The sequence below is a fragment of the Cottoperca gobio genome, chromosome 1 (genome assembly GCF_900634415.1).
Source record: "Cottoperca gobio chromosome 1, fCotGob3.1, whole genome shotgun sequence".
Classification (NCBI taxonomy): domain Eukaryota; kingdom Metazoa; phylum Chordata; class Actinopteri; order Perciformes; family Bovichtidae; genus Cottoperca; species Cottoperca gobio.
The window spans coordinates 22719922-22746246 of record NC_041355.1 but is presented as its reverse complement, the minus strand read 5'-3'; the positions used below and the strand labels follow the sequence as shown (position 1 = coordinate 22746246).

The following is a 26325-nucleotide window of genomic DNA, read 5'->3' as shown; positions in this document are numbered from 1 at the left end:
CGTTGCCTACAGATTCTCCATTCCCTGCAGACATTTACATTAATTACATAAATCTTATCCAGATCGATTTACAGTGAACTAACTACAGGGACAGTCTCCCTGGAGCTGCTCTGGTAAGTGCCTTGCCATCCAAGGCACCCTGGTGGAGTTGAACTCACAACCTTCCAGTGATCCATTTGGAAGCCTCACCACTAGACCACCACCAATAGATCTGTTTATAGAGATTAGGGTATGAGTGGTGTATTACTCAGTGGATCACAACCCTATATAAATACATTCTGAAGCCAGAGATTATCTAACCGTATAATAAAGTTATAATATAACTGCTGTTGTTCTTTAACGTTTGGTGTGGTGGCAGATTGGTGTCGGCTGTACAAACTCTACCCTGCCCTTTCAAACACAATCGCCTTATTGCTATCAGCCACCGCCATCACAGCTAAACCTCTTAAATAATTAGGACATGGGTGTATTTAACTTTGAGAACTAAAGAGAAGCTTATAGGCCGCACAAGTCCACACATACTTTTGCAACACTCGTATATAAAACACACAGTAAAACAAATGTGTACATGCAAATCTAAGTACTTCAGTATTTGATTGTTAATGGATGAATCAAATAAATGGGTTTGTGTTTTTCAATTTATTTCAGTTTTTTATTTTTTATTTTATGACCATTATTATCACTCCATGGGATACTTGCACTGTAACTTTTCAAGATGAATTTTTACTACAGCAGAGGTCTTGGGTTTCAGATGTGTAAATGAGCTGGTTCATATATATAGGACCAACACTTGTTTTACGTGTCAGCGATACAGTAACTATCACATTCCTAAGGCAGCATTGATTACCTGTGGCCTAAAATGGCTCACACTTACTCGTATTAATAAGGCAGGAGGGTCAAACTAAAGATGCCATTGGTTGCAACAGGAAAAATGTAAGATTTGGCGTTTCTGAAGCTTGCACCATACTTGGATCTTTAATTAATGATATCTTGGCCTCAGATGCTTTTATTTGGACCATTCTTTAAAAAAAAAATCCAAACTTTCTGAAATGACATTTCTAAATAGCTAGAGAGCCCCTTTAAGTAAGCAGGTCGACTATTCCCCACATGCTGTACAAGCGCAACATCATAGCATATGCACCCTTTTTGGTCAAATGTTTCAATTACGACATGTTTTTTTTCTTCTCACATTTGCTTCATTCAGGTGACTGTCCTCTGTTGTTTATCTTTCACTTGAACAAATGCAGTGGATCTTTATGAAAGAGGCACTGCGCTGCCCTGAGAGGTGGAAAAAAACTGAGTCAAAAACGGGGAGGAGCGACGGCACCACAGCATGACTGAGAGAGGAGGGGAGAGAGAGAGAGATACTGTCCTCTCCGCCGACACTTCATCCATTAAGGCGTGATTTAACACGGGACTGTTTAGTCTATAGTTCTAACGATGCCCGTCAGTGTCGGGCTGTGAGGAGGACTTGTCTCACGGTTAGCTTTTTACTTCGGCTACATGGCCAGCTAGCACAATAAAGCTAACTACCGTTAGCTTCTGGCTTCATCTCACCCGGACCCGGCGAAGTGAATAGCCGAGGAGGGGAATGGCAAGAGTTTGTTCGAATAGCCCTTTCAGAAGAAACAACGAATAACCAGACTAAACCAGCCCATATATTTGTACTGCTTTGAATCACCGGTAAGCACCAGTTATGAGATTTATGTCAAGTTGACAGCGATGTGTATAAGTTAGCGCTAGCTTGCGAGCTAACGTTAGTGTCAATTAGCCAGCACTGTTGTTGTGTGTAAGCTAACGTTAACAAGTCTGCGTGGAAAATGTTTTCTATTATCAAGGTGGTTGAAATGACAATACTTGTTATTGAGTTTCATTTTCATGTTTAGCCAGAAACATTTTATGTGAAGATATACATGTTATTTTTCAAGGCGTGGTTTGGTTATAACTGATAAACGTAACAGCCGATTCCTGTTGACAGTGTGTCACTTGAAATCTCTGAACGCAAGTAATTGTCTTGTTTTGACGTGTCTTTGAAGTTGCTGACAGACCCTGAAGCATGACGGTAATTATGTATTGCAGTAGCAATCGTTAGACATAGAGGGATATTGTGGTTTGTTTGTATTCTGTTTGTCCTAGCCCGGTTATTATTAGTCTGCCTGCCCTGATCCCTCTGTAAGTAGTGCTGGGACTTTAGCTCACCCCCTACTTGCAGTCATGTTCCCATCACTGCATTGCAGGAGTTACAGACATGTATCAGCATGCTGAACAAACACAGAAAATGAATTTCAAGCCACACTTTGCACTTCTTTTAATATGCCTAGAGTGAGCAGAGCATTTGCACCACTTTTTGTATAGTTTTCACTAAAACACATGTGCATTTGTCTTTAACTATTAATGTTCAGGTGACCAGAAGATTAATTGTATTCATACGTTTTACTCTCTGTATCTCTAGCCTCTGCTCCAGCATGTGGAATGTGCTGTTTACATTATAAAGACACCTTTTTTTATCATTACATATAGTGTTGTTGTGTGTAGCTATGACCTGAGCTTCAGAGACAGTAGATGGACTTAGCTTAGTTATGTTCCCAGTAGTTTGCAGTTAAAAGCCATTGCAGTGGTCTCTGTTTGATAAATGAGCAGGGCATGCTGCATCCATTGATCAGTGACATCCTCGGTCACAGCTCAGGATAGTCTCCTTCTGCAACCTATCGCTATACATGGTTTTCTAGTTCTTCGGCCTGCTTGCTAAAACGCACACACACACACAAGCACCTGGCATCATTCAAGCATTCAGCCAAAACACACATTTACTAAATGACACGCTGAGTCTCCTGTTGTATGGCCAGATGCAGCTATAATGCTGTCATTTTGCACTCGGCGCACAGTTTTTGTGATGATGCCAAGAGTGAATGAAATGCAGCCGTACATCTCATTTCTTTCTTTCACAGATGCTTGTGATCACAGCTTGTTCTTTCTTCTCTGATTTCTTCTTATATCTGTTCAGGTCGTTGGTGTTACTGTAATCCCCACCATGGTGCAGAAGTACCAGTCACCCGTGCGGGTGTACAAGCATCCCTTTGAGCTGGTGATGGCGGTAAGTGTCTTTACCTGATTTTACAGTCAACTCTCTGACCAAATGAATATTACATGTCATAGATGCAGAGTTAAGTAATGCTGGCGTGTGGGAGCTTCAGAGGTCAACCTCCGAAAAGAGTCATTTACAGACCATGCATTTGATTGGCTCACAGACTCAAAAAGCAAATTCAAAATGCAGTGCATGTAGTTTACTTCATGTCACACATCACCATTCTAATGTCCACAGCTAGTTTAAGTTAGATGTTGGCTAGCTTCACTGCCAATGTTGTGTTCGTGATCTGCACGACCTGCAGCACCACTACGGGAGTGACTTCTGGTAAGCAGTGACATCATAAGCTTATGGAAATGTTTCTAGTAGAAACATTCAAAGTTCATTGATTTTAGGGACAATATGTTTTGCACTTTCCCTTTTTAAATAAACAACACGGCTTTAACTACATTCCTGCTAATGTACAAATCTTTGCATCAAAATAAGACTTAAAATAAAACTTTTCTTCACCTGAATTCGGTGCGTTTTCATATTCATTTAATTGTGGGAAGCCAAAATTGTGATGGCAAATAGTATTTCATTAATTGTGCAACCCCACATTACAACAAAATCTTTGATTTAAAGAAACAAACATGGAGCTCATTAAATGTTTTGCCCATGAGAACACACTAGCAGCAGCAGTAGCAGCTAGCCTGCTAAGACAGGCCAGTGAATAACTAGCTGTGTAAAGCAAGAGGTTGTCCCCATGCAGCACACACCACCAACAAGTTTTCTTATGTCATGTGCGCTACTGAAATCACCTACTCCATGAGGCTTCCTGTCCTTCCTGACCTTTAACGTTGGCCTTGCTGCGTGTTGTCGTCCACTCATGAGTCCCCGTGTTGAGGGCAGAGACGGTATATTTGCATGTCCCTCTACTTTCTTTTTGCTCTTTTTTAAAATGGTTTTCTCAGCAGTGTTCCTAGTACCATCTCCGCTTTCTCTCCCTTACTTTTGGAACTTTTTTTTCCCCCCTCAGTGCTTTTGGAAGGTTTGCTTGCTGAATTCTCCAGCAGCCAACAAATGGAAAACACTAACTGATTGAGTTGCAGCAGTCTAGTGTCTCTTCCTCTTGAAGTTTCATGACAACAATGAAAGGGGAAATACATTTTACTTTCACACCTTTTCTCTGTATTTTATTGTTCTTACAGTGTGAAAAAAAAAAAAAGAGCGATGAGCTATAATCTCACAGTGGATGGATGATTTGCTCAGCAATGTTCTGACCACAGCTGCTGTTTGTCAGTCATGTGGTGTGTTAGTGCACGCCTGCAGAGTCCCGGCTGGATTATACAACAGACGATTTCAGCCAAACCACCACTCAGACTTTAATGCTGTGCTGATCATTTCCATGAAATAAATGGCTTTTCTTAATCATTTAAAAGAACACCAGGAAGTTAGTTGGGACTTCCTTTTATGTTTTTTTTGTGTTGCTGTTTTCTTACACCAGCAAGAGCGAGGTTGCAGAAGGACTAAATCTCTTTAGCACAGGCTGGATTGAGCACTGGGCAAACGGATGGATATACATAACTGGAGGGCTGGTCCTACACCTTGCTCTAAGCATGCAGCGGAAGGGGGGAATGGTAATAATAGCAAAGCAGTCTTACAAGATTTGTAAGCTGTAGATGACCCACCTTATGGGTTTTTCGTAGATGGGACAGGCTTACTTTTGCAAAAAAGTAGCTGGGTGTTTTTAAATATAAGGGATCAGACGGATGTTAGACAGTTGGAGACTGAATACATGTTTGCTTTGTATTGTATGATATAATGGTTAAGAAACAAGCAATTTGGTCAGAATCTCTAGTTAATCTTTGAGTTTAATTGTGGCTAACATGTACAGTTCAGTCAGTTTAAAGCTGAGTTTGGTGCGTTTGGATCCTTTTCCAATTTTGTAACTTTTCTCCTCCAGTGAACATTTTTGCAGACACTGCAGAGAAGACTTAATGGTGCGTCACAACACTTGATGGTTCTTTTTATTAGAAACCCTGTGCAATCTCTCCCCTGTCCCTTCCTCTATAGCAGTTCTGTCAACATTGCAGCATATCAGTGACACAATGTCCTGACACAAAGTTTGTGGGAAACCATTACCAAGCATTGTTAGAGTACTGTTTTATCTACTGTGTTAACAAGAATCGGCTTCTTCATGTCAAGACTACTTTCCCTTTTCGAAGGTGTTCAAATTATGCAGGCAGCACTAGGTATTATGCAAAGAAGCTCCAAATAACATGCACATTATTATAAGCTATGGCCCAGTTCAACTTACTTATTCTTCCATCCAGTTCCTCTGTCGGAGGCTTCTGAAATATTTGCCAGTTATGGCTTCTCCCTTTCATCTGCTGGGGGATTATATTTGACATTTTGCTTCGAAGAATTTGGTGTTCTTTCTCCACTTGACTCTGTTGTTTGGATATTGTCAGTTCATTGAAATACCCATTTACTCTTCTGAGGGTACAAAACCAAGGCTCTACATTCCTCTTTTTAAAGCCTTCAAATGCCTTTTTTTAGTGTAGATGAAATCCTTTCGCCTCACTTGGCCTGGAGGAGGGACTCTGCTCACTGACAGGTGCTATCAAAGTATGTCAACCTCTGGCTAACACTGCTTCTGTGGCTTGAGTGTACTGTTGCATAAGTCATTCTTGGATCTCAGATGCCCTTCAGCTGTTTTTGTTCTCCAGCAGTTACTGTACCCAGCTTTGAACATGTTATTTTCAGTTTTTCCACTTGCCTGATGAAGTCAATTTTTAGTTGCCCCAATGTACATCCTTTTATTTATTCCCTGTTATCAAATAACAAATATCAAATACTACATTAATTGTCATCTTTATCCAGCCAACTAATCTCTGGTTTCCAGGATCATTGAAATGTCTGCTCGCACTTCAGCCCCTAAACTTAACCCACCGCTGTAATGTCTTTGTCATTGTGCCAAATTGGTACTGCGCATGTGCAACTCAACAGAGATGAGAAGGAAGCGGTAACTCTAGAGCTACTTGCATCATCAGCTCTGGGAAACAAAATCTTTTTTACCACTTAATTGAGCAAGTGAGTTACTAAATGTACGAGCTTGACGTGGCATTTTACTTGCCTTTGGCAATTTGTCTTGTTGAGCCCTAAACTTGATAGTTAAAAGTACAAACTGATGCTTTTGCAATCTGTATTTTAAACTTCAACAATTATGATGTACTGTAAATACAATACAAATTGTCCAAGTAAGCATTGAGTTTAAAGGAGCTCTCTACAGAATTCATATCTATGAATCGGTGTCTCGGCCGGGATTGCCTCCACAATATTGCTTTCTGCTATATTAATGCTCTGTTTATCGTATAGAATCTTTACTCATGTGTACCACAATATATTGACATAATGAAATAATAATAATAGAATACTAACTGTCAGCAGCCTTATGTCATCGGGTGGTGTTGCTTAACTTGTTTTGATTGTTGGCTTGTGCTTAAGGGCTAATCAAAAACTTGACAGGACTTGAGGCCACACTTCATTAAAGATTCTGCTGTAACGTTTCACTAAGTGATTTATTGCAGAGACGCCTGATGTTGAGGATTGCATGACACTTAAGAGGCCACCCCCAAGTACTGACTAGATTAGGATGGCGCCAAAGTTAAAAGCACACCACAGCACCCATGTACTCTAATAGGGAACCCTAGACTTTTGTATATAAAGTTAACTAAGGTGCAAACCGTAGAAGGATGAGACTGTTGTCAGCTGACCAAAAGTGCACAAACTCCCATGTGTATTAACATTGACCTTGATAGCTTTCTTTTTGCTCCACAACGTTGCCTTGTTTTTTGTTACTGAGAGGTGTGGAGTATCACTGAAGTAAGGAAGTACAGCAGCAGTTTATTTAAATAAATTATATAAAAATCACTCTCAGCCATTGAGTCCCTTGAGTCTGCTGCTGCATCTCAATAACAGGAAATGTAGTTGATGGTGTTGCTGTTATCGCAACAGTCCAGTCTCAGAGCCTCCAGTCTATCCTCGGGGGGTCACATAGGAATGTCAAAAGCACAGCACAACCCCTCTCGTTGTTGTTTCAGGCCTGAAGGGACAGTTGCTTCTGGAACACGACCACAGATGAAGAATGACTTCAGTTGGCACAAGTCTGATTCTGGAATAGTTAATAACTGTTGTTACTATTAGCTTGATGCTTAAAAGACAACTCTTTCTTGAGTCCCTCAACTCCCAGACACATATGCATGTTACAGAGAGAGGGTATTAAATGAGTCCACAGAAAACATATGGGCCTGTAGCTTATACAAAGGGATAAAGTGCTTTACCCCTGCCCCTGTCAGAGTAGAGTTTCTACAGCAGTAAGAACAGGATGTACCTTCCTAGTGTAGTGGATTTGTTGGCACCATCAACGACAGGGGACGTTTCCTTCTTAGTGACTAAATCCTTATTTTTCAGTGGTAACAGCAAATCTAACATTCATATAGTTAAAGTGTTTTCATGGCAACAGACTGTGCGTTTCAAAACAGTGTTGAAATAGCAATCATGTGTCATTGGTTAGTAAAACCGTGTAATGTTGAAACCTCAAAAGCGTTACAGACGTATGGTTTAGTAACTAAGGAACACAACATCAAAGGAATCAGCAGGAATATATATACAAGTAACAGAAATGGCTCAAAAAAGGCCGACAAAAGGGAGGAGAATGAAAGGGAGAGGGACCACAACTGTGTTAGCCACTTATGAGGCTGAGCTCTGCCTGCTAACACATTAGCATCTAGGCAACAACTGTGCCTCTTCAGATTCTCTGAATTTCAGTGTTTCTTTCTGTGGTGCCCACACACTGAAACCTGTTGTTTGCTCTCGAACAGGTTGTTACCAAAGGCTCATTAATGAGGCCCTCGTGTATTGCGGATAATTGTTTCCACTAATCCAGGCTTGCATAAACTGCTCTGTCACAGTTCAGTTATTGTATATGTACGAGGTGTTTTGGCCGGTCCAAAAAAACGGGACCAGCAGTGAAACTGAGTTAAATATGGAGCGTCCGATTCTAATCGCACTTCAAATGTCAAATTGAGCGAATATCTCCTCACGGCCCGCTAGCTGTTCCTTCTGTATGTGTACTGGGAAAAAATGCTGGTGTTTTATACACAGCCCTGGCTCTCTAAATGGAGAATTGAGCCAAGCTGTACAGAATGTTTTTTTATTTTTATATTCAAAGCTTCTATTGAGGTTTTTGAATGAAGCTTGAATGTCTGTTAATACAGGTGCTTTCCACCCTTTGTGTGCGGTGAGTAAAGAAATGTTTGACCGCAGTGAAAATGTTGTTTTTTTGAAAGGCTGAACGGCAACAAATATGGATTGAAGCAGAATATATATTTTTATAAAAACACTATTTGAACTCTTCCTACAGACTCGCAGACTCCACTTTTATGTGTTTGAACAAAAAGCTTGACCAGCCTAATCAGAGGAGTCTTCATCACATGGACCCCGTGATAGTCCATCTTTGAAGTGTTGTTACTGTGTTAAACTGCATCACCAGCTTTGTGTCAATTCTTGGAAAACATAATTACCAGTTATGCCTTTTGATTCCTGTTGCTAATGGTCTTATGCTGCTGCTCTGAGGCCCCATCATGCAAAACGGAAATAAAAACCTTCATTCAAGGAAACACGTGCGTCCATATCCGTGTCTGTTTTACCTGTTGGTTATTAACGGAGCACATGTTTCCAGGTTTGATTTAAAAATAATAATAATAATAAAGATAATCTTTTCTGCTGCACTTGGGAGCTCAGATCTACTAATTCTGTCTTTGTTTGCACCGCAAACTACTTTCAGCTCCTTCTGCCTCCTATGACCTATTATAGTGGGTCATCACCTGCACGTTTTTCCAAGTGTCAGATCGGCAACACTTTGTTTTGTGCCTGGCCGACAAGCCAGTGTTTCTAAACTTTGCTCATCCTTCTGCCTGTCCACCTTCTCTCTGTCTGGCCTGGCTAAGCGCAGAGCGGCCCTGCCAGGGTGGCATCCTATCCCGCGAGGTCCTGACCCACTTATAGTCAGGTCTGGTTAATGCTTTTCAACCCAATTCTATGGCGCAGCAGCATTGCTCTATTGTTTTAATCCATGTGTGAGCTGCAGGCTCGTCTGTCGCTTATAATACCTATTGGTCTTACGTGTACAGGCGTGTACTTGTACAACATTCACCTTCATGTCTGCTTTGCCAGAATATAGAAGTGGGGTTGGTTTATTTTTGTCATGGCAACTTGGGCCATTGAAAAATATGAAATCTGATTACACTTCATTCATACTAGTTATTCAGTCAGAATATCTCAAGGGAGATTTAATAAAGAAGGACATTTAGTATGCCTGCTCCAGTGAAATGTTTGCTGATGGGGCTGTTTATGTACACTTTTCTCATTAGCCTGTTCCCAGCATTGCACCTGTCTGCTCTGATTCAGAGAAGTTCCATCCACTCTTCTGAATGAATCTGTCAGAGCTTTGCCTGCAGTGTCTAATTCACTTACTTGACTAGATGCTGTTTGCCAAAAACAATGAAGAGTTATGGCCCGCTTTGTGGAGAGGAGCTTATCGTCCAGCGTGCTGCTTCAAACAGCATTAATAAAGGACTGTATCATCACCAACACGTGACTCTGGCAGCCTATGAGACAATTCTGGAGCGATTTTCATTCACTGATCACTCATTCACCCTCTTTCCTGCTGCAAGGTCGAGATGCTGCCCCAACATCTCCCCTCCCCCACCCTGCTCCACCCTGCGAGACACAAATAAATCTGTACACACATACTCTTATACAACGACCCTTGAGCGTATTTTACACTGCAACCATGTGGCAATGGATAGTGACTCAGATCTATGCAGCAGAAATGTGAGGCTATTAGTGTGTACAGTATACTGTGACAGTCTTTGCGTGTATCTGTATGCTTTCTGCTTTTCTTTTCTGATGTGTGGTTTTCTTTTAGGGCTGGTTAAAGCTCTTTCTTCTCTTACATTGATTATATATTCGTCAAGGCTCGGGTTGCCTTTATTTGTGTGCAATTATGGGCAAAACTTTCCGTGAGACAAATTTCTTTGATTCAACACAGTGTGAATGAAAGGCGACAAACAACCCACGCACGTCTTTTTTATCCTCCATGTTCACTGCTATTATTCAATCTTTCCTGGAAAGAACAATATGCTTAGGAATCTTCAGCAGCATTTACAGAACCATTTAATAAGAGGTTCATCACATTGATAAAATAATTGGATGATGTAGTGTTGGCATAAGAGCGAATATGCTTTGCCGCCACCCCTTTCCTTACTGTAAAGCAGAATATCCCTAATGCTGCAGTTTCCTGTTAGTCGTTGCTTATGAAGAATTTCCATTCTGCAGTGTTTTGTTGCTGTGTGAGAACAGTCACAGTGACGAGTCGGGCTGCGCAGTTACCAACGGAGTTGATCATCTTGAACGATGACAGAGATGATGTGTTCACGTTCTGATTTTAAAACAACAGCGCTTAACAGATGTTGTCTTTTGTGAGCTATTCTTTCATTTATGTTTTTGTTTGTTTTGCCAACGTCGGTAACGTTTGTTTGTTGAAAGGTCAAACTAAAAAGGTTTCATGAGGCTTTGTATGTAATATGCTGATGCCATCCTGGATTTAGATTTGATAAAACGCAATATAATCCTACAGGTATGGGTACTCTGACATGAAAATGTGTCCTTAGTCATAATTTGGGGACATCGTTGTCTTCGCAGTTCTTGTATATTAGTTTTAATGAACTGACCGTTAAAACATACTTTGATAGTTATATCTCAGTAAGCCTTACATCAGCAAATGTGTATATAGTTCAGCATTTCTTGTTCTTACTGTGATGACTTTTTGATAGCTGACAGATGGCCATCCTGCTGCTTTCTATTCTCTAGTACACACACACGCATATCATGTCATGCATGCCTAACCTTGCACTGCAGTTTAGCATATTACACGGCCCACCAAATATTTAGGACCTTACATAAATGTACGGGCAGATCGTCCCCCCTCCTCTGTTCCAGGCTGTTCTGCCATTACAATGCACAGTGTAGCAGTGAGATCACTGGAAGGAGAGAAGTGGGTGGTATGGCATGCAGAGACCAAACGCTCTGTTGTTGCATCTGTTCAATCAGGAGCTTGTTCTCTCTCCTACCCCACATCCAGTCTACACCTAAGCTCCAAAGCGTTCAGACCTGAAGGGTGGAGAAACCTTGGCACTTTGAGAAACACTCGACTTGCATCTCTCTCTTTTAGATGTGACCCTTAACCAATACAATATTATTTGTACTGTTCTATATCAACACTGTAATGTCCACAGCATCCTTGTAGAAGCTGTTTAACTGGTTGTCCCAGCCATGGAGAGCAAGGACATGGAGGCTCTTGATACATTACACAATCTTTTCCCAGAAGTGGTTTCACTTCCGTAAGCCTACACCAGCGACTCCCAATTCAAAAGCTTCGTCTGTATACATTCATTCAAAAAGTGGCTTCAGTCATAGTGAAACCAGTGTTGTACAAAAGCCTAATGGACCAAAGGGAAGTCCTGCTGCCATTGTTCGAAGGATAATGAACACAGCTCGTGATAAATCAATAGGCCAGTTAATCACCGCTAAATATTGACTTATTAAAAACATTAACTGACAATGAACCAAGTGGCATCTAATTTATATCCTCAAGTAAAGCCTGTTGTATCCTACTTTATATGAATGTCAGTTTATTGACATTTTATTAAAAGCATTTTTTGATTGATCTATTTATTATATTTGTGCTGCAGAAATGGCTTACATCAGTTGTTTAAATAAACCTTTAAAAGCTTTAACTTTTTAAATCCCTACACAACATATCCTGAATGACTCTGATTCTCAGTCCCAGACCCATAAACTTAGGAGCTCGGAGCTCTGCCATTTAAAAAAGGATTTATGCATTTGCAATGGTTTTGCTGTAAGGATCGGATATTTGGATATGTCTGCCGAAACAACAAGTAAATAAAATGTCAGGAAAGGACCAATCTCAGAACTTGTAGGGAAGATTTATCTATTTATGGTTTTACTATAATACCAAGGATGAGACCATTTCCTTCTTCTTGATCATCACTAGTGCTCCGATAAACAAGTATAGCCTATTTGAATTGAAACCTGCTAATTCTCATGTATAAAGGTATCTTACGTAATTACTTAACACAAGTGTTGTTTTCACATGTCCCTGTGCATTTGAGTCAGTTTAGCAGAAACCCAGAATTTTCAAGCTGACTGCTCAGCAACTTTGCTCCTGCTCTCCCCCCATCCTCGTCAATGACCTAGTTTGGAGTTTATAGCTTCGCTCTCAGAAATGAAAATCGGGAGGAATTTTCCTCTCCATGTGCCGTTCCTTTTACCTCCTTCTTTCTGACCTATTCAACTTAAATGATGTAAACAGATGCCAGCAAGGCTTTTTGCATCGACATCATTATTTTCAGAAGTGAGTCGTGTGTCGGTGACAACCTGTGTCATGAAATTATGTGACATTATGTGTCATTCGGCAGCACTGGCTCACTAATGTGTAGGCTTAATGGTGTTTCAAATGTCCTTGAGACCCCAATTGTCCACCAGACAGCATCCTAACATCCTCCTTTTGTGTGCAACATGACCCAGTGAGTCCAATTAATTATTGCCATATACTGTACATGGCGGACAATGCCCAAAAAAACTAATGTGACTGGGCTAGTGTGGAGGGTAAAGTCCTTTTTATTACTGCAGTTTGAATCGCAACCCCTGCGATGACGTTTCCAACGGGTTGCCTGAGGTGGTGGACACGAACTCATAATGATTTTTGCCACAGAGCATTGGCTAAATGACGTCACACCCTTGCCAGCAGAACTCCCTCAAAGGGAGGTTTGTTTGTATCTGACAGTCAAGGGTGGTGTTGTAATACAAAATGTATTGGTTTTAAGAGGAAACATCGGTGAGCAGCGTCAGAGGAAGCCTGTGGCTGGTTGTCTGACAGCGGGCCTTATTTATCAGTGTGACTGCATGTGACACTGAAAGATAGTTAAATGTCACATGGGTATTTTGAGTGTTCTTGGAAGTGCTTGCTGATATCTTTTTGTCCAGTTCTTTAAAAAAGAAATAGGATTTTGAGTTGGGATGAGCTAATAAAATATGCAACCTTGTGCATGGTATTGACTCATTGTTTGTCCTAACACCAACTAAAGCAATACTCTGTTCTTATGAACAGAACATGTGTTTCTTGTACAATTCTGTAGTTAGTCATTCTTCTTCTTCTTGTGATTTTCCTCTGAATTCTTAGGAAATGCAGCCAGATAGTTTGCTCAGCTTTTCTGTGCTTTGGTTGCCTGGTTGTTTTGACATTATCTCTAAGCTGTCCTCATCAAGTATCTTAATCTTAAAACTGATCCGACCAAAATGTTCCAATTTTCCCAGTCACCAGAAAAGCCAGCTGATTAAAAATGGCAGAGGCCGACCTCTGGGCAGCTGTTGTCTCTATTACACAACCATTTTCTTTAGCTCCAGAGATATGACACGGCTACCCATGAAGTTGGAAGTGTTCTTTGGTTAGTGTTGCTCCCAGGAGACATATAGGCTAAGGATTTTCATTTTAAACATTGCAGTTGGCCCTCAGCTCATTTTCAGGATGGACTATATAAGCAAATGGTATAATCTATGATACAACACACCCAAGAAGTGTTTTTTAAAGTAGTCTGGCAGCGACAGGAGAATGGTCTTGTCTAACAAAAAACAAATAGCCCTGTGTGTTTATGACACTTAGTTTTTGAGTGTGTAACTGAAGTTCATGGGAATGCTGTATAAAACTTGATAAACCAAAACATTTAGTCAGGGCTTGTCTGCGGCTCCCTGTAAAGTCATAGAAACTTTGCGTCAGAGCTGTTGTTATGTTACAACAGCTCTGGGAAGGGTGTTTCTTTCTTTCCATCCAATCCAGTACAACTATTTTGTGGTAACGTGTGGAACCACAGTCAAGTTATCTGTCATGCCACCTCAATGTGCAGTGACAGAATGCTACTCTATAATTATATTGTTGTACATATGGCACTTTGCCACAAATGTCAGTTCCTTCATCTCGTATACTTATTGTCACTGTGTTGTTTTGTGCCCGTCAATATGACTCAGCAGCATGGGCACCAGAACCTGTTTACTATAGTTGACGATTAGAGCGATGCTGCTACTTGATACAGGTTCTCAGCCATTTTGGTGCTCAACCCTTAAAAGCAAAACCAGATCAATTACTGACACACCTAGTGCAAACACGTCCCTTCTCGTTTTTGTTGTTTGGAATGAATCATATTAATCAACTGAAGCTTGTGGCCTGGTTTTCTTAAATTGTGTTGACGTTATTGTTGGACTATTTAACAATACGTACTGTGTCAGACGATAAATATTTGTTTGTCAGAGATTTTTCCGTGCAGGACCAGAGCAGTCCGTGTTACAAACAGATGAGCCTGACTGTTTTATGGCAAGATTGGAGTTTTGAAGACTTTCCCCCGATGTGATGTAGTCTACGTTGATTTTAAGCAACCTACAATTATTTTCACTGTCAAATAATTGGTTGGTTGGTAAAACAAACATCAGGAAATGATGAAAAATGTCCTCTGCAGTTTCCCACAGGACAGTGAGGTAAAAGAGAGAAAAGCAGCACATCCACACATCCGAGAAGAACCGAGAATGTTCGGCATTTCTTTTAGGAAAAAGGTTTAAACAATTAATTGATTATCAATATAGTTTCAGATTAATAACCTCTCAATCAACTAATCAATTCATTCAACTCATCTTTTCAGCTATACTTGATTTGCTAACAGTCAAGTTGCGATGGCTGCTGAGGTATCTCACTCAAAAGGAGACATTTTGATTAAAAAGACTTGGGATGTCCCAGTGAGCTCCTTTTCCTGTATTTGTTTGGATCGTGCTTGCAGTTATATTTAAGTTTGTTTTTTCAATGCCTTGAATTTAAGCTAGATAATGGCTGGGCTGCCAGCCAGCACTCTTGTTGTCTTGCCCAGTAGTACGCTATGCACGTAAACATGCACCATGCAGCCCTTTGGAACTACTGGATTTCCTGAATCTCCCTTCCTGAGTGAAATAGCTCAGGTGCTCCAGACCCATGGCCTCGTCCACATTGTCTGCGGTCCAAAGGGAGAATGTTTTCTGTGTACGCAGGAAGGGATTAAGTGACCATGTATTGTTTTTATATTTTCTCTTGTGTCCCTGAAAAGTACATAAAATCTTCAGCCAAATTCCAGGAACAATTACTCGGCCAGTTGAGGTGTGTCCAAACCATCACCATGGAGACTGGAGGACGATGTTCTCGCAGGCTTTCTCACACATGCTCGGTTGTTTCCGCTCGTCTGGAAACTTGGATAGGTTCTGTTTTGTTATATATTTTTTTTACTGTCTCAGTTTGCTGAAGTATTCCAGGAAAGAGTTGAGGCAAAGGACAAATTAATATTTACTGTGATGGAGTTTGTTTATCATGTCCGTTGTGTTGATGTGTCATCAATGCATGCTACCTATCCCAAAGACTGATCTCAGGGCAGCTGAATGTTTGTCATTAAACTGCTGCTTTGGCTGCTTCCTGACAAGTCGTGTTAAAATCAGGTTTGGATGTTAGATCAAGGGAATAGAGCACCACTGGTGTCAATATACAACTTGCTGTTGTTGAGCTATAGATTTTTATTAATTTTCAGCACACACCTGGCAATGTAATGTTGGATCCATTATCTACGTTTGGGTTGAATAGATTCATCAGCAGGTTCTAGGTCTGTATGCCATCCCCCAAGTTATCAGCACCATTTCTCTCTGTGATGGTGGGAAGAGAAGAACAAAATGAAAATATGTCCTAATAGAATACTGTAAGTGTTTCACTCTTCCACACTGTTTAAATTGTACGGCGATACAAACTATGTAAAAATCGGTGAATTCCAAATCACCTTAATATTTACTTATGTTGTCTTATTATTATTAATTTATTTTTTGTATGTATGTATTTGATTATTTATATAACAGGGACACAGTGCACATTAATCAATTAGTTTCAGTTTCCATCTCAATGTAAATGTGCCAGAGTTAGCTAATGAGCTCATTTTCCTCTAGTCCCTGAGCAGGTTATTACAAATGAGTGGCCTAATGTTGTCAATACAGTGCTCACAATACATAAATACATTATAAAAGTAGCATTACTCGCAGATCCCGTCACAACATGACGTGTGACTGAAGGCGGGTTTTATAAAGCGCCAGGAGATGACTGTAGACTAGATCCTGTTGTAGGTGAGTTGACACGTCCTGGATGAACTGTAGTGTTGAGGTTTATTAACTTAAACAAGTCTTTATGTAAATACTCCTCGTGCAGCGAGTGCTTTCAAGAGATCTTAATAGACAACATTTGTAGGACAAAGAAGTGTAAGTTTGTTGGAATGCATAACTTTTCAATTATAGAAGTATTACTTTCATTATTGTGATCAAAGGTTATAGTTCAAAAGTCAGTAAGATGATCCGATGTGGCCAGATTGTGTCTTTGTGTATTTTTGAAAAACCGTGTAGCTGAGCAGCATTCCCTTAAATTCCCTTTTTGAGGAATAACCTGGCATCAGGACCTTCCTGTTTCCTGTTTTTAACACAAACAGGTAGTTATTTAGCTAACAGATGCACTTTGTTAGTTTTGTCTGTTTTTTCATCAAGCTCAACAAGGCTCTGATGGAGGGTTTCTGTTTCCCTTAGTGGTCTCATGTAGAATAAACCCTATGTTTTGTACAGTATGTAAGCCTATTGTGTTTGACTGAGCATTTGTGGTTGAGTTTGTTGTTGACGTATGGTTGTTTTTAATGGGTGAAAGTGATGTTTACAGTCAGTGCTGTTGTGCTGACGGCAGTACAAAGCCTGTGCTCAGTGTTCCAGAGCATCAGGGCTGAAAAACAGAGCTCAGCATTCACTCAGTCAGTGGGACAGTGGGCAGCGGAGTGGCTCAGTAGCCCTGGCAGTGGTATGCCAGGAGCTGCTGAACCCTACTGACTGCCTACTCTCACACAAAACAACAGCGGCTGTTGCTGATCAGCATACTAAACAGTCTAAACTAGGGCTGCACAATATATCGTTTCAGCATCGACATTGCCATGTGCCACGTCGCACCAAAGGACTTGCGATGTAGGCACATTAACTCAAATACGTATTGCTACAACGTTTTTTCAGCTTGATACAAAATGGAAAAGTTTCCCATTAATTACCTACAGTCGGGGTAGTTTAATACTGAACTGTGTATATTTTTACTCTTCTATACGGGTGACTGTCTGCCTTTTGGATTCAATTCAGCAGGTCAGGGGCGGCCGATCGAAGGCGCAGAAGGCGCATTTCCTTCATGGCGGTGCGGCTCTAGGTCGGCATGGAAAGTACTGGGGTGAAAGTGACTCTCTGTTCCGACTGTGAGCTTTTCAGCACCCCTTCCTGGAGCCTCTCACTTAATGTTCGCTACACCCGCTCTCCCTGCAGGGAGTGACGGGGCTCATGATGCGGCTGTCAACCAGGGCGAACTGTCCTTAGAGCAAGGAGTCTGCAGCGATGTCGGCAAACGACCCTACCCGTCTTTAAAGACGAACCCCGTCTCGTTTGCCATGCTTTGTGGATGTGACTTCATCGTTCATATCTATACAACCAATGTGTTTATGATTAAATTGTTTACTAGAGCATAAACTTCTTCATAGCTCTATCCTCTTAATTTTGCTCTCAAAGTGCACCAGACTTAACATTAAAATGTACAAAGTCTATGGTGAAAATTCCTGTATTTATAAATATATATAAAATCGCAGAATAATTTTTTTATTTACAATGTCTTAACCTACCTTTTGTGTTTGTTTCATTATGAGGAAATGCTCTGAACGATTTTTAGAGCGAACTAGCCATAAAGATGAAACCTTTATTATAACAGTAATATGCAAATACACCAATCGATACGAGTGGCTCTGGTTCAAATGTCTTACTTGAGCTTTTTGTTCAGCCGTCACATTTATTTCACAGTGAATTCTGTTCTCATGGTTTTCACGGGAGCTCAAAGACATGTGTTGTCCTGCGCACCATAGAACACAGATGCTTTATTAGCCAGACTCAGCTGACACTAACTCAGACCCTGAAAGTCTTGTGAGCTGCACTTGCTCTTTCAGTTGATCTCGCACAGTCTGTCCCTGCTCTCGTCTTCCAGGCACTGCTATCTTCAGAGATACTGTATGTTTCTATGGCCCTGTTGATGAAGTGGTAGATTAGCACTGCTACATTCCCCACATCTTGGTAGTTTCCTTTGTCTTATTTATTTATTTATAAATACATTTGTTGTTTGTTTGTTGTAATTCCCTGTTCCCTTTTTAAATCATAATTTGCTCATTCACTCAGATACATGCATTCACTCCTTTATATCCTGGAGACTAAGGTTTCTGGATAGAGTTTCACAATCTTTTAAAAATGAAGAAATAACCTGCTGGTTTATGCAGCAACGATACATGACACAAGAGTCTCAGATCAGCTCAGTGTTATCATGACTAACTTTGGCCGTCTCAGCCCACGTTATCATGAACATCGGTCAGTTTGGTGTTGACTTAGCAGTCTAGTCTGGTGTTTAGACTTTCCAGCAACCATGCAAATCAGATCCAATATGGGAGAAAGGTGACTATAAAGAGAAGGAAGACATGGGTGCTGCTGCTGCACATAGTGCCAGCCAAGGCCCTGTTGTATAACCGCTGGCTTCTGCAAAAGAGCTGAGTTTGTCTGTGTTTTGCGTTCACGAGAACGCATCATTTGGAGACGCGGTGTGACCTTGGGCACAGCGGCCAACGATGTTTGGAACGGTGCACAGTTGAAGGCGCTTTTGTTTGGCCTCTCACTTATTTGCTGCAGCTATTCTCTGCCCACCTATTCAGATTCTTCAGTCCCTCTTGGCTCCATATTTCAGAATACTCAAACTTTTTTCTAATGAATGTTGTATACACTGGCATCGCAAGACTTGTAGCTGTGTGGGATTTCTATTTTATTCTTAGATTAGATTTATGGGGTTTTTCCTTTTTTTTTTTCTTTCAGTACAGCTGGAGATTGACAGGAAAAGAGAGAAGGGATGACGTGCTACGACTTTAACTAAAACCCATTTTACCGACCTTCATTAATAAACTGAATAAAATAAACTGCTTGAAAAGTGCACTCAGTAGAGTCTGCCAGGTGTGTCTGACTCTGGGACAGTGTGGCACACTTCTGGTTCTGACTGTTTTGTATTTAGTTTATCTAAAGCACTTTGTAATCGGAGATTATAACAAGATCCAAATAATAACCCTCCTTCTAATAAAGGTGTTGTCTCAAGCACTGCTTAATACAGTATTGTCTGCCCTCTGCACAGCATGTAGAGAGTTACTAAGAGTCTTTTATTTTCCTCTGCCTTCATTCACATGAATGAAACTTAAAACCTGAAAGATGTCTTCCCAGATTGCAAACCACTGTGTTGGCTGACAATTCTGTTCCTTCTTCCTTTTTTCAGGCCTATGAGCGCCGGTTCCCCACCTGTCACCTTATCCCCATGTTTGTGGCGAGTGACGTGGTGGAGGAGGAGACCAATGAGGACGGTTCCAACACCAGGGTTGAGCGCCGCTGTGCTCTGGATGTTGACGCTCCACGCCTGCTTAAAAGGGTATGTTGATGTGCAACATACAGGTCGTTGGCTAATGTGCATCTAAAGTACAATGCACACTTTAACCAACTCCCTGTCACTGCTTTAGAGTATTAAAAAAAAGTTTTTTTTATTATAAACAATATAATAATTTTGCGTGGGTTTTGTTTTTAGTTCTAGGTACAGTAGTTTATTGAGATGTAACCTTATTTGTGTGTCTCATGTCAGTTTAGTTTCTTGTAACATGAGCTGTGTGTGTGGTTCGCAGATTGCGGGTGTGGAATACGTCTACTTCATCCAGAATAACACGCTGAACCGAAAGGAGAGGACACTTCACATCGAGTCCCATAATGAGACCTTCTCCAACAGGGTCATCATCCATGAGACCTGTTGCTATTCGGTCAGTAGCATACACACGCAAGTGGCGTTTACTGCAGACTCGGGTCCAAAAGCAGCTTATAACACACAAATATTGTGTGTATATTTGTAGGACAGATGGCCACAGAGAGAGCAGTTTTTATGACCTGCTCAACCCATTAGGGCTAGACATGCAAAAAAGAAAAGAAGCTGCGCAGCATTTAAACGTGTACACACACACACACACACACACACACACACACACACACACACACACACACACACACACACACACACTGTAAAGTTAAGCTGCTGAATGGCAAGCTGTCCACCATCACAGCCATGTTAATGTTTGTGTCACCTCTAATCTCTTCCCTGCACAGAAAGCCATGTTTAGACTAGCAGTAAAGCATGTTGCTAGCTATCTCAACCTATGTCTCTCTATATGAATTATTCAGTCCGCTCACAGCCTGGCTGAATGCTCCGCTAAGTGCTGATCTGAAACCAGCATGTCTTCCCTTTTCCCCTTGCTGTGTGCCTAACTCTGACATCACATCTGCCGATTCATGAATGGATGTGCTCTGAGTTAATGAGGTCAAGCTCATCGTATTAGCCTCCAACCAAGTGCTAATTTTAGTTCGAAGGCCACACAGAGGTTCTTATTGTGTGCTCTAGCACGCTGTGCGAACAGTAACCGAGATGGATGGCTCAATTAGACTGAATTAATGGACCTGGTTTAAAATGAAATATTTCAGTAGCCAAGGGTAATGAAGGTACCAGCACAGCGCCTTCAGAAAGCATTAAACTTCTTTCCACATTTAATGACGTTGTAGCCTGAAACCAAAAGTTTTTATGGCCCAGATCTGAGTCCTTTACTCCTTTCCAATCAGCAGATTATATGTACCTAAAGGTGGATTAAATATTTATCTGACAGATTGGAACATTGTAGCCTTCTTAATTTGGCTTACTTTTTTTTTCATGAGCTTCTTGGTCCAAATACTGAGGGTCCAGATTTAAAAACTATAAAATTGAGGAGTTTAACAAAGCTGCATTGATATGAATAAAAGTTTAACTGGGAGAATACGACGTCTGAATTGAAATTGATACAAAGCGATCCCCTACTCCAGTGGTCTTCACTATTTTTTACGTGAGAGCCACATTGACAGGACAAAGTCAATAGGAGAGGCACTTTTACTGCAAAGTATGAAAAGCTACATCCAGTCATAAAAAGCATGTCTGCTTATTAATCTGTCATCCCACCCAGAACATACAATATGCAATGCAGCCAACCAATACATTCATTTAAAAACAGGATTATCTTCATACTGGGATGATGTTGTCAAACTCTGCAAACAATATTTCTGCTGAAGCCAAAAAACAGTTTCACAATCTGAGTCTGAGGTTTTTTTTGCCCGAGCCAAAATCCATGTGATGTCAAAAGATGTCTCAGTTAATCGTTCAGCTGTATTAGTTGTCCTGTGTACGAGCCTTTGTTGTCCAGAAACAGAAGAAATCTGCTCTATTTGTTTTTACTAATTTCTCTTCCAGGCGCGTAAGTTTCGTTGAATTTTGTATGTGTCGTTTAGAAATGCGAGCGGGTCTGTTTGCACATTAAGCACAAAGGGTTCGACTCGTGGAGGACAAATACAAATTCCTCTGTTCACTTGTCTTGAAATTTCCTTTACTCGTCTTGTATGGCTCGTACCTTTCTTTCTTTAACGGGAGCAGCTGTTGTCTGTCCACAAACCACATCTCTAGCATCTTCCTCTCGATTTGCGGTGGTTTGATGCTCCAAAGCCCAATCTTAATCTTCTTCGTTTGTCACGCTTTGTTTCTGTCCAACTGGTGTGCAACGTTTTAAAATAAAAAATCGATCCATTTTACGTCTGTAGAAACACGCGCTAACTAGCATGTAATGGTGAAACGAGTCGACCGGAGCCAAGCTAACGCGAGTATGAAGTGCCAGGTTGGTCGTATCCTCCAATTTAAATGTTCGAATTTAGCGATTTAAATTATTTTTTAGCAAATGTCCATATTCATAAGCATGCTTATTTTTAATTAGCTTAAGTTTATTTATTTCTATACTAGTCCACCATTTATCTACCCGTCCAAGAGCACATTCACCATTGTAGCGCTGATAGACCGGCAGAACTGGCAACTCCGCAGTGAGTCGGTGTCGGCCGAGCAAGTTTAAATATCTTGTTTCTGGTCTCTATTTGCATCTTTTATCAATTATTATTATCAATTATTTGTATGCTAATAGAGCAGACACTGTTTTAATGGGTTATATGTAATAACCCTGCTTGTTTTTATGAAATATCTGTATTGACTCCATAATCACATCTATCACCCCTTTATTCAGCCCACTGCCCCGCGAGCCACCAATTAAAGCTTGGCGAGCCGCGCAATGAGTAACACTGCTCTAGAGAGAAGACCACCACTCTGTTGGAGTTGTTACTACAAGAAAACAGATGAGATTTATTTTCGCTTTAGTTCTTTTTAACATCTCCAAACACCAGAAACATGTTCTCGTATGTTTGTCTGCCGTCCTCTTTTTAAAAGCTGTTCGTGTGTAAAGGGCCGGCTAATTTTATACAGACACTGTCACACACTCCCACTCAGTGTGACAATTGCTCTCGGCATGCGTCATCATCTAGTGACGCTGGGTGTGTGGTTACCATGGTAACCTGGTCATCTTGTTTCTGCATGTGTATACAGTATACTACACAGAACGTGTTTGTGTGCGTTGGTGCAGGTTCACCCGGAGAATGACGCCTGGACGTGTTTCGAGCAGACCGCCAGCCTGGACATCAAGTCCTTCTTTGGCTTTGAGAGCACTGTGGAAAAGATTGCGATGAAGCAGTACGCCAGCAGTATTAAAAAGGTAACCTAATCGACACATGTACATTGTTTCCTTGTACATAAATTCACAACAGATGAATAGTTACAGAATACAGCAACATCTTGGAGTTCAGTCGGTCTCATGCTGTAATTGCATAAATAAGCTTGTATAATCTCTGAGTGGACAGGGGTCTCCTGCTGTGGACCCAGTGAGTCATCTGCCTTCATTTAAGATGGATGTGGGCAATGTTGAAAGCATTCTCTATATTTCCTCCCTGTTTACATTACCTGACGCATCAGTTTGAAATAATACATGAATATGAAGAGCCTAAGCCTGCCTTAGTGTATATATAAATACAGTGTCATGAGTAGTGTTGGATCCACTGCCTCTTCTGCTATTTGTGCCATAATTCTCACACTGGATGTCTTCACTTGTGTTCCTCACAGGGAAAAGAAATCATAGAGTTTTACCTGAAGGAGCTACAAGATGACGGGATCAGCCATGTGCCGCGCTGGACTCCCTCCTCTCTTCCCCTTCCTCTCCCCAGACCGACCAGCCTCTTCAGCAGCTCACCTATCCTCCCCAAACTCACGGTCACGCCCCCCGTTTCTATCCCGTTGCCCATCAACGCCAAGGACAGCACCGCCCAGGAAGCCAATCGGGACAGCAGCACACTTCCGGCAGACATCCTGACAGAGATCCTGACTGGTACACCTGAAGGTCTGTTCCTACAGATGATTGCAAAACAAAAGCCAGCTCTTTGACTGTTTAATGTATAATAAGGACACGAACACTAAAGTAGCACTGTTCAAAGGACCGCAGACTACAGAGAAAGCAAGTTGTCGAGTTATGGAGGGCTTGCACATTCAAAAGCAGGTCTTCTTGAAGTCACACAGAAATGACCGCCTATTATGGGGTTTTGGTTTCATTAAAGGTGTACACCACATATGAAGTATTTGACTGAATGTTAACTGAAGGTGTTATTTGTGTTTCAGATAAGTTGGATGCGGACTATATAAAACGTTACCTAGGCGACCTGACCCCCCTGCAGGAGAGCTGTCTGATCAGACTTCGCAAATGGCTGCAGGAGACGCACAAGGGGAAGGTAACTGTTTGACATGTTCTGTAATAATGGACTCAAAGAGAAAAGCCATTTTTACTGTTTACTGTCCGGTAGGGATGAGGACCGGTGTTACCGTTCACGTCGGACATTTTATTGTTGCGAAAGTTCTGAAAGGTTTTGTTCTTTAGTTATATTTTCATTCATTTGTTGACAAATCCACTACAGCTAAACGCTCTCCGCTTACTGTCCAGATCCCCAAGGACGAGCACATACTGCGTTTCTTGCGTGCCAGGGACTTCAACATGGACAAGGCGCGAGAGATCCTTTGCCAGTCGCTGACCTGGAGGAAGCAGCACCAGGTGGACTACCTGCTGGAGACCTGGAGCTCACCACAGGTCCTCCAGGACTACTACACCGGGGGCTGGCACCACCATGACAGAGGTAGGACCTGACAGTTTGTGCATTGAATTTAAGGGAAAAAAACTAAAATGCTCACAGCTACGGCTTTTACTCAACATTTGAAACGGCTGAATGTTTTAACATGCTACAATCTCACGTGTACACACTACATGCACATGACTTCTGTAGGCCTCGTCAGAGCTGGCTATACTTACGCTGTTAACTAGAGGAAGATCTCACTTCTCCAGTTTCTTATAGACTCAAGTTACACATGCCACATGAACTGAAGTCATCCTTAGCAACCCTCAGTCATGCAAGTGAATTAAAAATGAGGCCAATTTGTCGGCGCTACTTAGTTACCCAAACATTCTTCCTGTTGGCGATGCATGCTGTGGACTCCTTGTTTACAACAGAGGGTGACCATTTAAATAATTAAAATGACACACAGTTTATCTTTCAATCTGTCTTTGAGCTCTTTGAATGGGATCCACAGAGACACGAGAGCATTTCTCTCTCACTTATTGTGAACGGGCTATGCAGCCGTTTAGAAAGTAAATGTTGTGATGGATCATGTAAATGTTTGTTTTCCTCCTCCAGATGGTCGTCCTTTGTACGTCCTGAGGTTGGGTCAGATGGACACCAAAGGACTGGTCCGCGCTCTCGGAGAGGAGTCTCTGCTCAGACATGTATGTAACACAAACGCAGTTGAAGCCTGCGCATGTCCATGTAGGTCAATTAGGTTTATAAGTCAAGCAGCTGGTGGCTAGATTACAGGTTAGAGAATTAATGTTCAATGGCGCATGCCCTGACAAGTGTATTACCAGCAGGATGTATACAGTACAGTACATGCATAAATAGTCTGCGTATTTATAATGTCGCACTGTAAGCTCAGGGTACAGTGAGCCAAAAGCTCAGTAGATCACGGAGGTCACGTTGTGTCATTTCAGGTGCTGTCTATCAATGAGGAGGGCCTGAGACGCTGTGAGGAGAACACCAAGGTGTTTGGTCGACCCATCAGGTAAACCTTCACTACAGATCAATGAGAGCTGAAAACTTAATCCATTTTAGTGGATCAACAGAAAAATGAACTGGCAGCCATTTTGATAACCATGTAATGGTGGAAGTCATTTATAAAGCGGCACCAACCGTCTCTAATTCCAGTTTCTTAAATGTGTGGATTTGCCACTTTTCTCTGTTTTAATCTCTTTGATTGTTGGAATGTTAATTGGACAAAACAAGCCATTTGGAGACTCCGTGGGCCCTGGGAGTTAGTGATTGTTGTTTATAATGAAACAAATGTCCAATTTCTTTGCCACATGCTCATACAATACGTGCAGTAAAGTGTTGGGTGGCATGCATGTGAAGCTGTGCTATAAAGGCTCAAATAAAGAATTAAAAATTGGATTCTCTGAGTGCGGGGATTCAGACGGGAATGGAGAGAGTGAGGGAATGGAGATGGTGTCCGTCATTTGGCAGCCCTCTAACAGGACGAAGTGGCTGAGATGAGAGCCAGCAGGAAGGCATGTGAACTATGAATGGATGTCACGTTACAGCCCTCAGCCAGCATAGAAAGAGGGAAAGGGAAGTTGTGTGGGGGGGGATCCAGAATTAGTATGCGTTGCCATCACCGCTTAAGCTTCACTTCAGGGTGACAGGTGTTAAGTGGTTGGAATGAGGCTGTGGCCCAGTTGTGCGTGCGAGTGTGTAACTGTAATCCCCTCTCTTCTTCTGAAGCTGTTGGACGTGTCTGGTAGATCTGGAGGGGCTGAACATGCGTCACCTGTGGCGGCCGGGAGTAAAGGCGCTGCTGAGGATCATTGAGGTTGTGGAGGCCAACTACCCAGAGACTCTGGGACGGCTGCTTATCCTGAGAGCGCCCAGGGTTTTCCCTGTCCTCTGGACCCTGGTAA

The 26325-nt window shown here is 41.6% G+C and overlaps 1 protein-coding gene across 2 annotated transcripts in view; it reads left to right on the top strand.

Moving 5' to 3' along the window:
* The first annotated feature begins 1314 nt into the window (after positions 1-1314).
* The window catches only part of LOC115008614 (SEC14-like protein 1), a 32679-nt gene continuing 7668 nt past the window's right edge, over positions 1315-26325 (top strand). Inside the window, exons 1-11 of one of the 2 annotated variants that reach the window (XM_029432318.1) lie at positions 1315-1683; positions 3005-3094; positions 19626-19775; positions 20023-20154; positions 22867-22995; positions 23400-23673; positions 23949-24058; positions 24268-24457; positions 25013-25101; positions 25363-25433; positions 26150-26321. In XM_029432318.1, the coding sequence (XP_029288178.1) occupies positions 3032-3094; positions 19626-19775; positions 20023-20154; positions 22867-22995; positions 23400-23673; positions 23949-24058; positions 24268-24457; positions 25013-25101; positions 25363-25433; positions 26150-26321 (1380 nt within the window). In that variant the 5' untranslated portion in view covers positions 1315-1683; positions 3005-3031. The remainder of the gene's footprint in view (positions 1684-3004; positions 3095-19625; positions 19776-20022; positions 20155-22866; positions 22996-23399; positions 23674-23948; positions 24059-24267; positions 24458-25012; positions 25102-25362; positions 25434-26149; positions 26322-26325) is intronic. The other variant, XM_029432326.1, reaches the window with a different exon arrangement.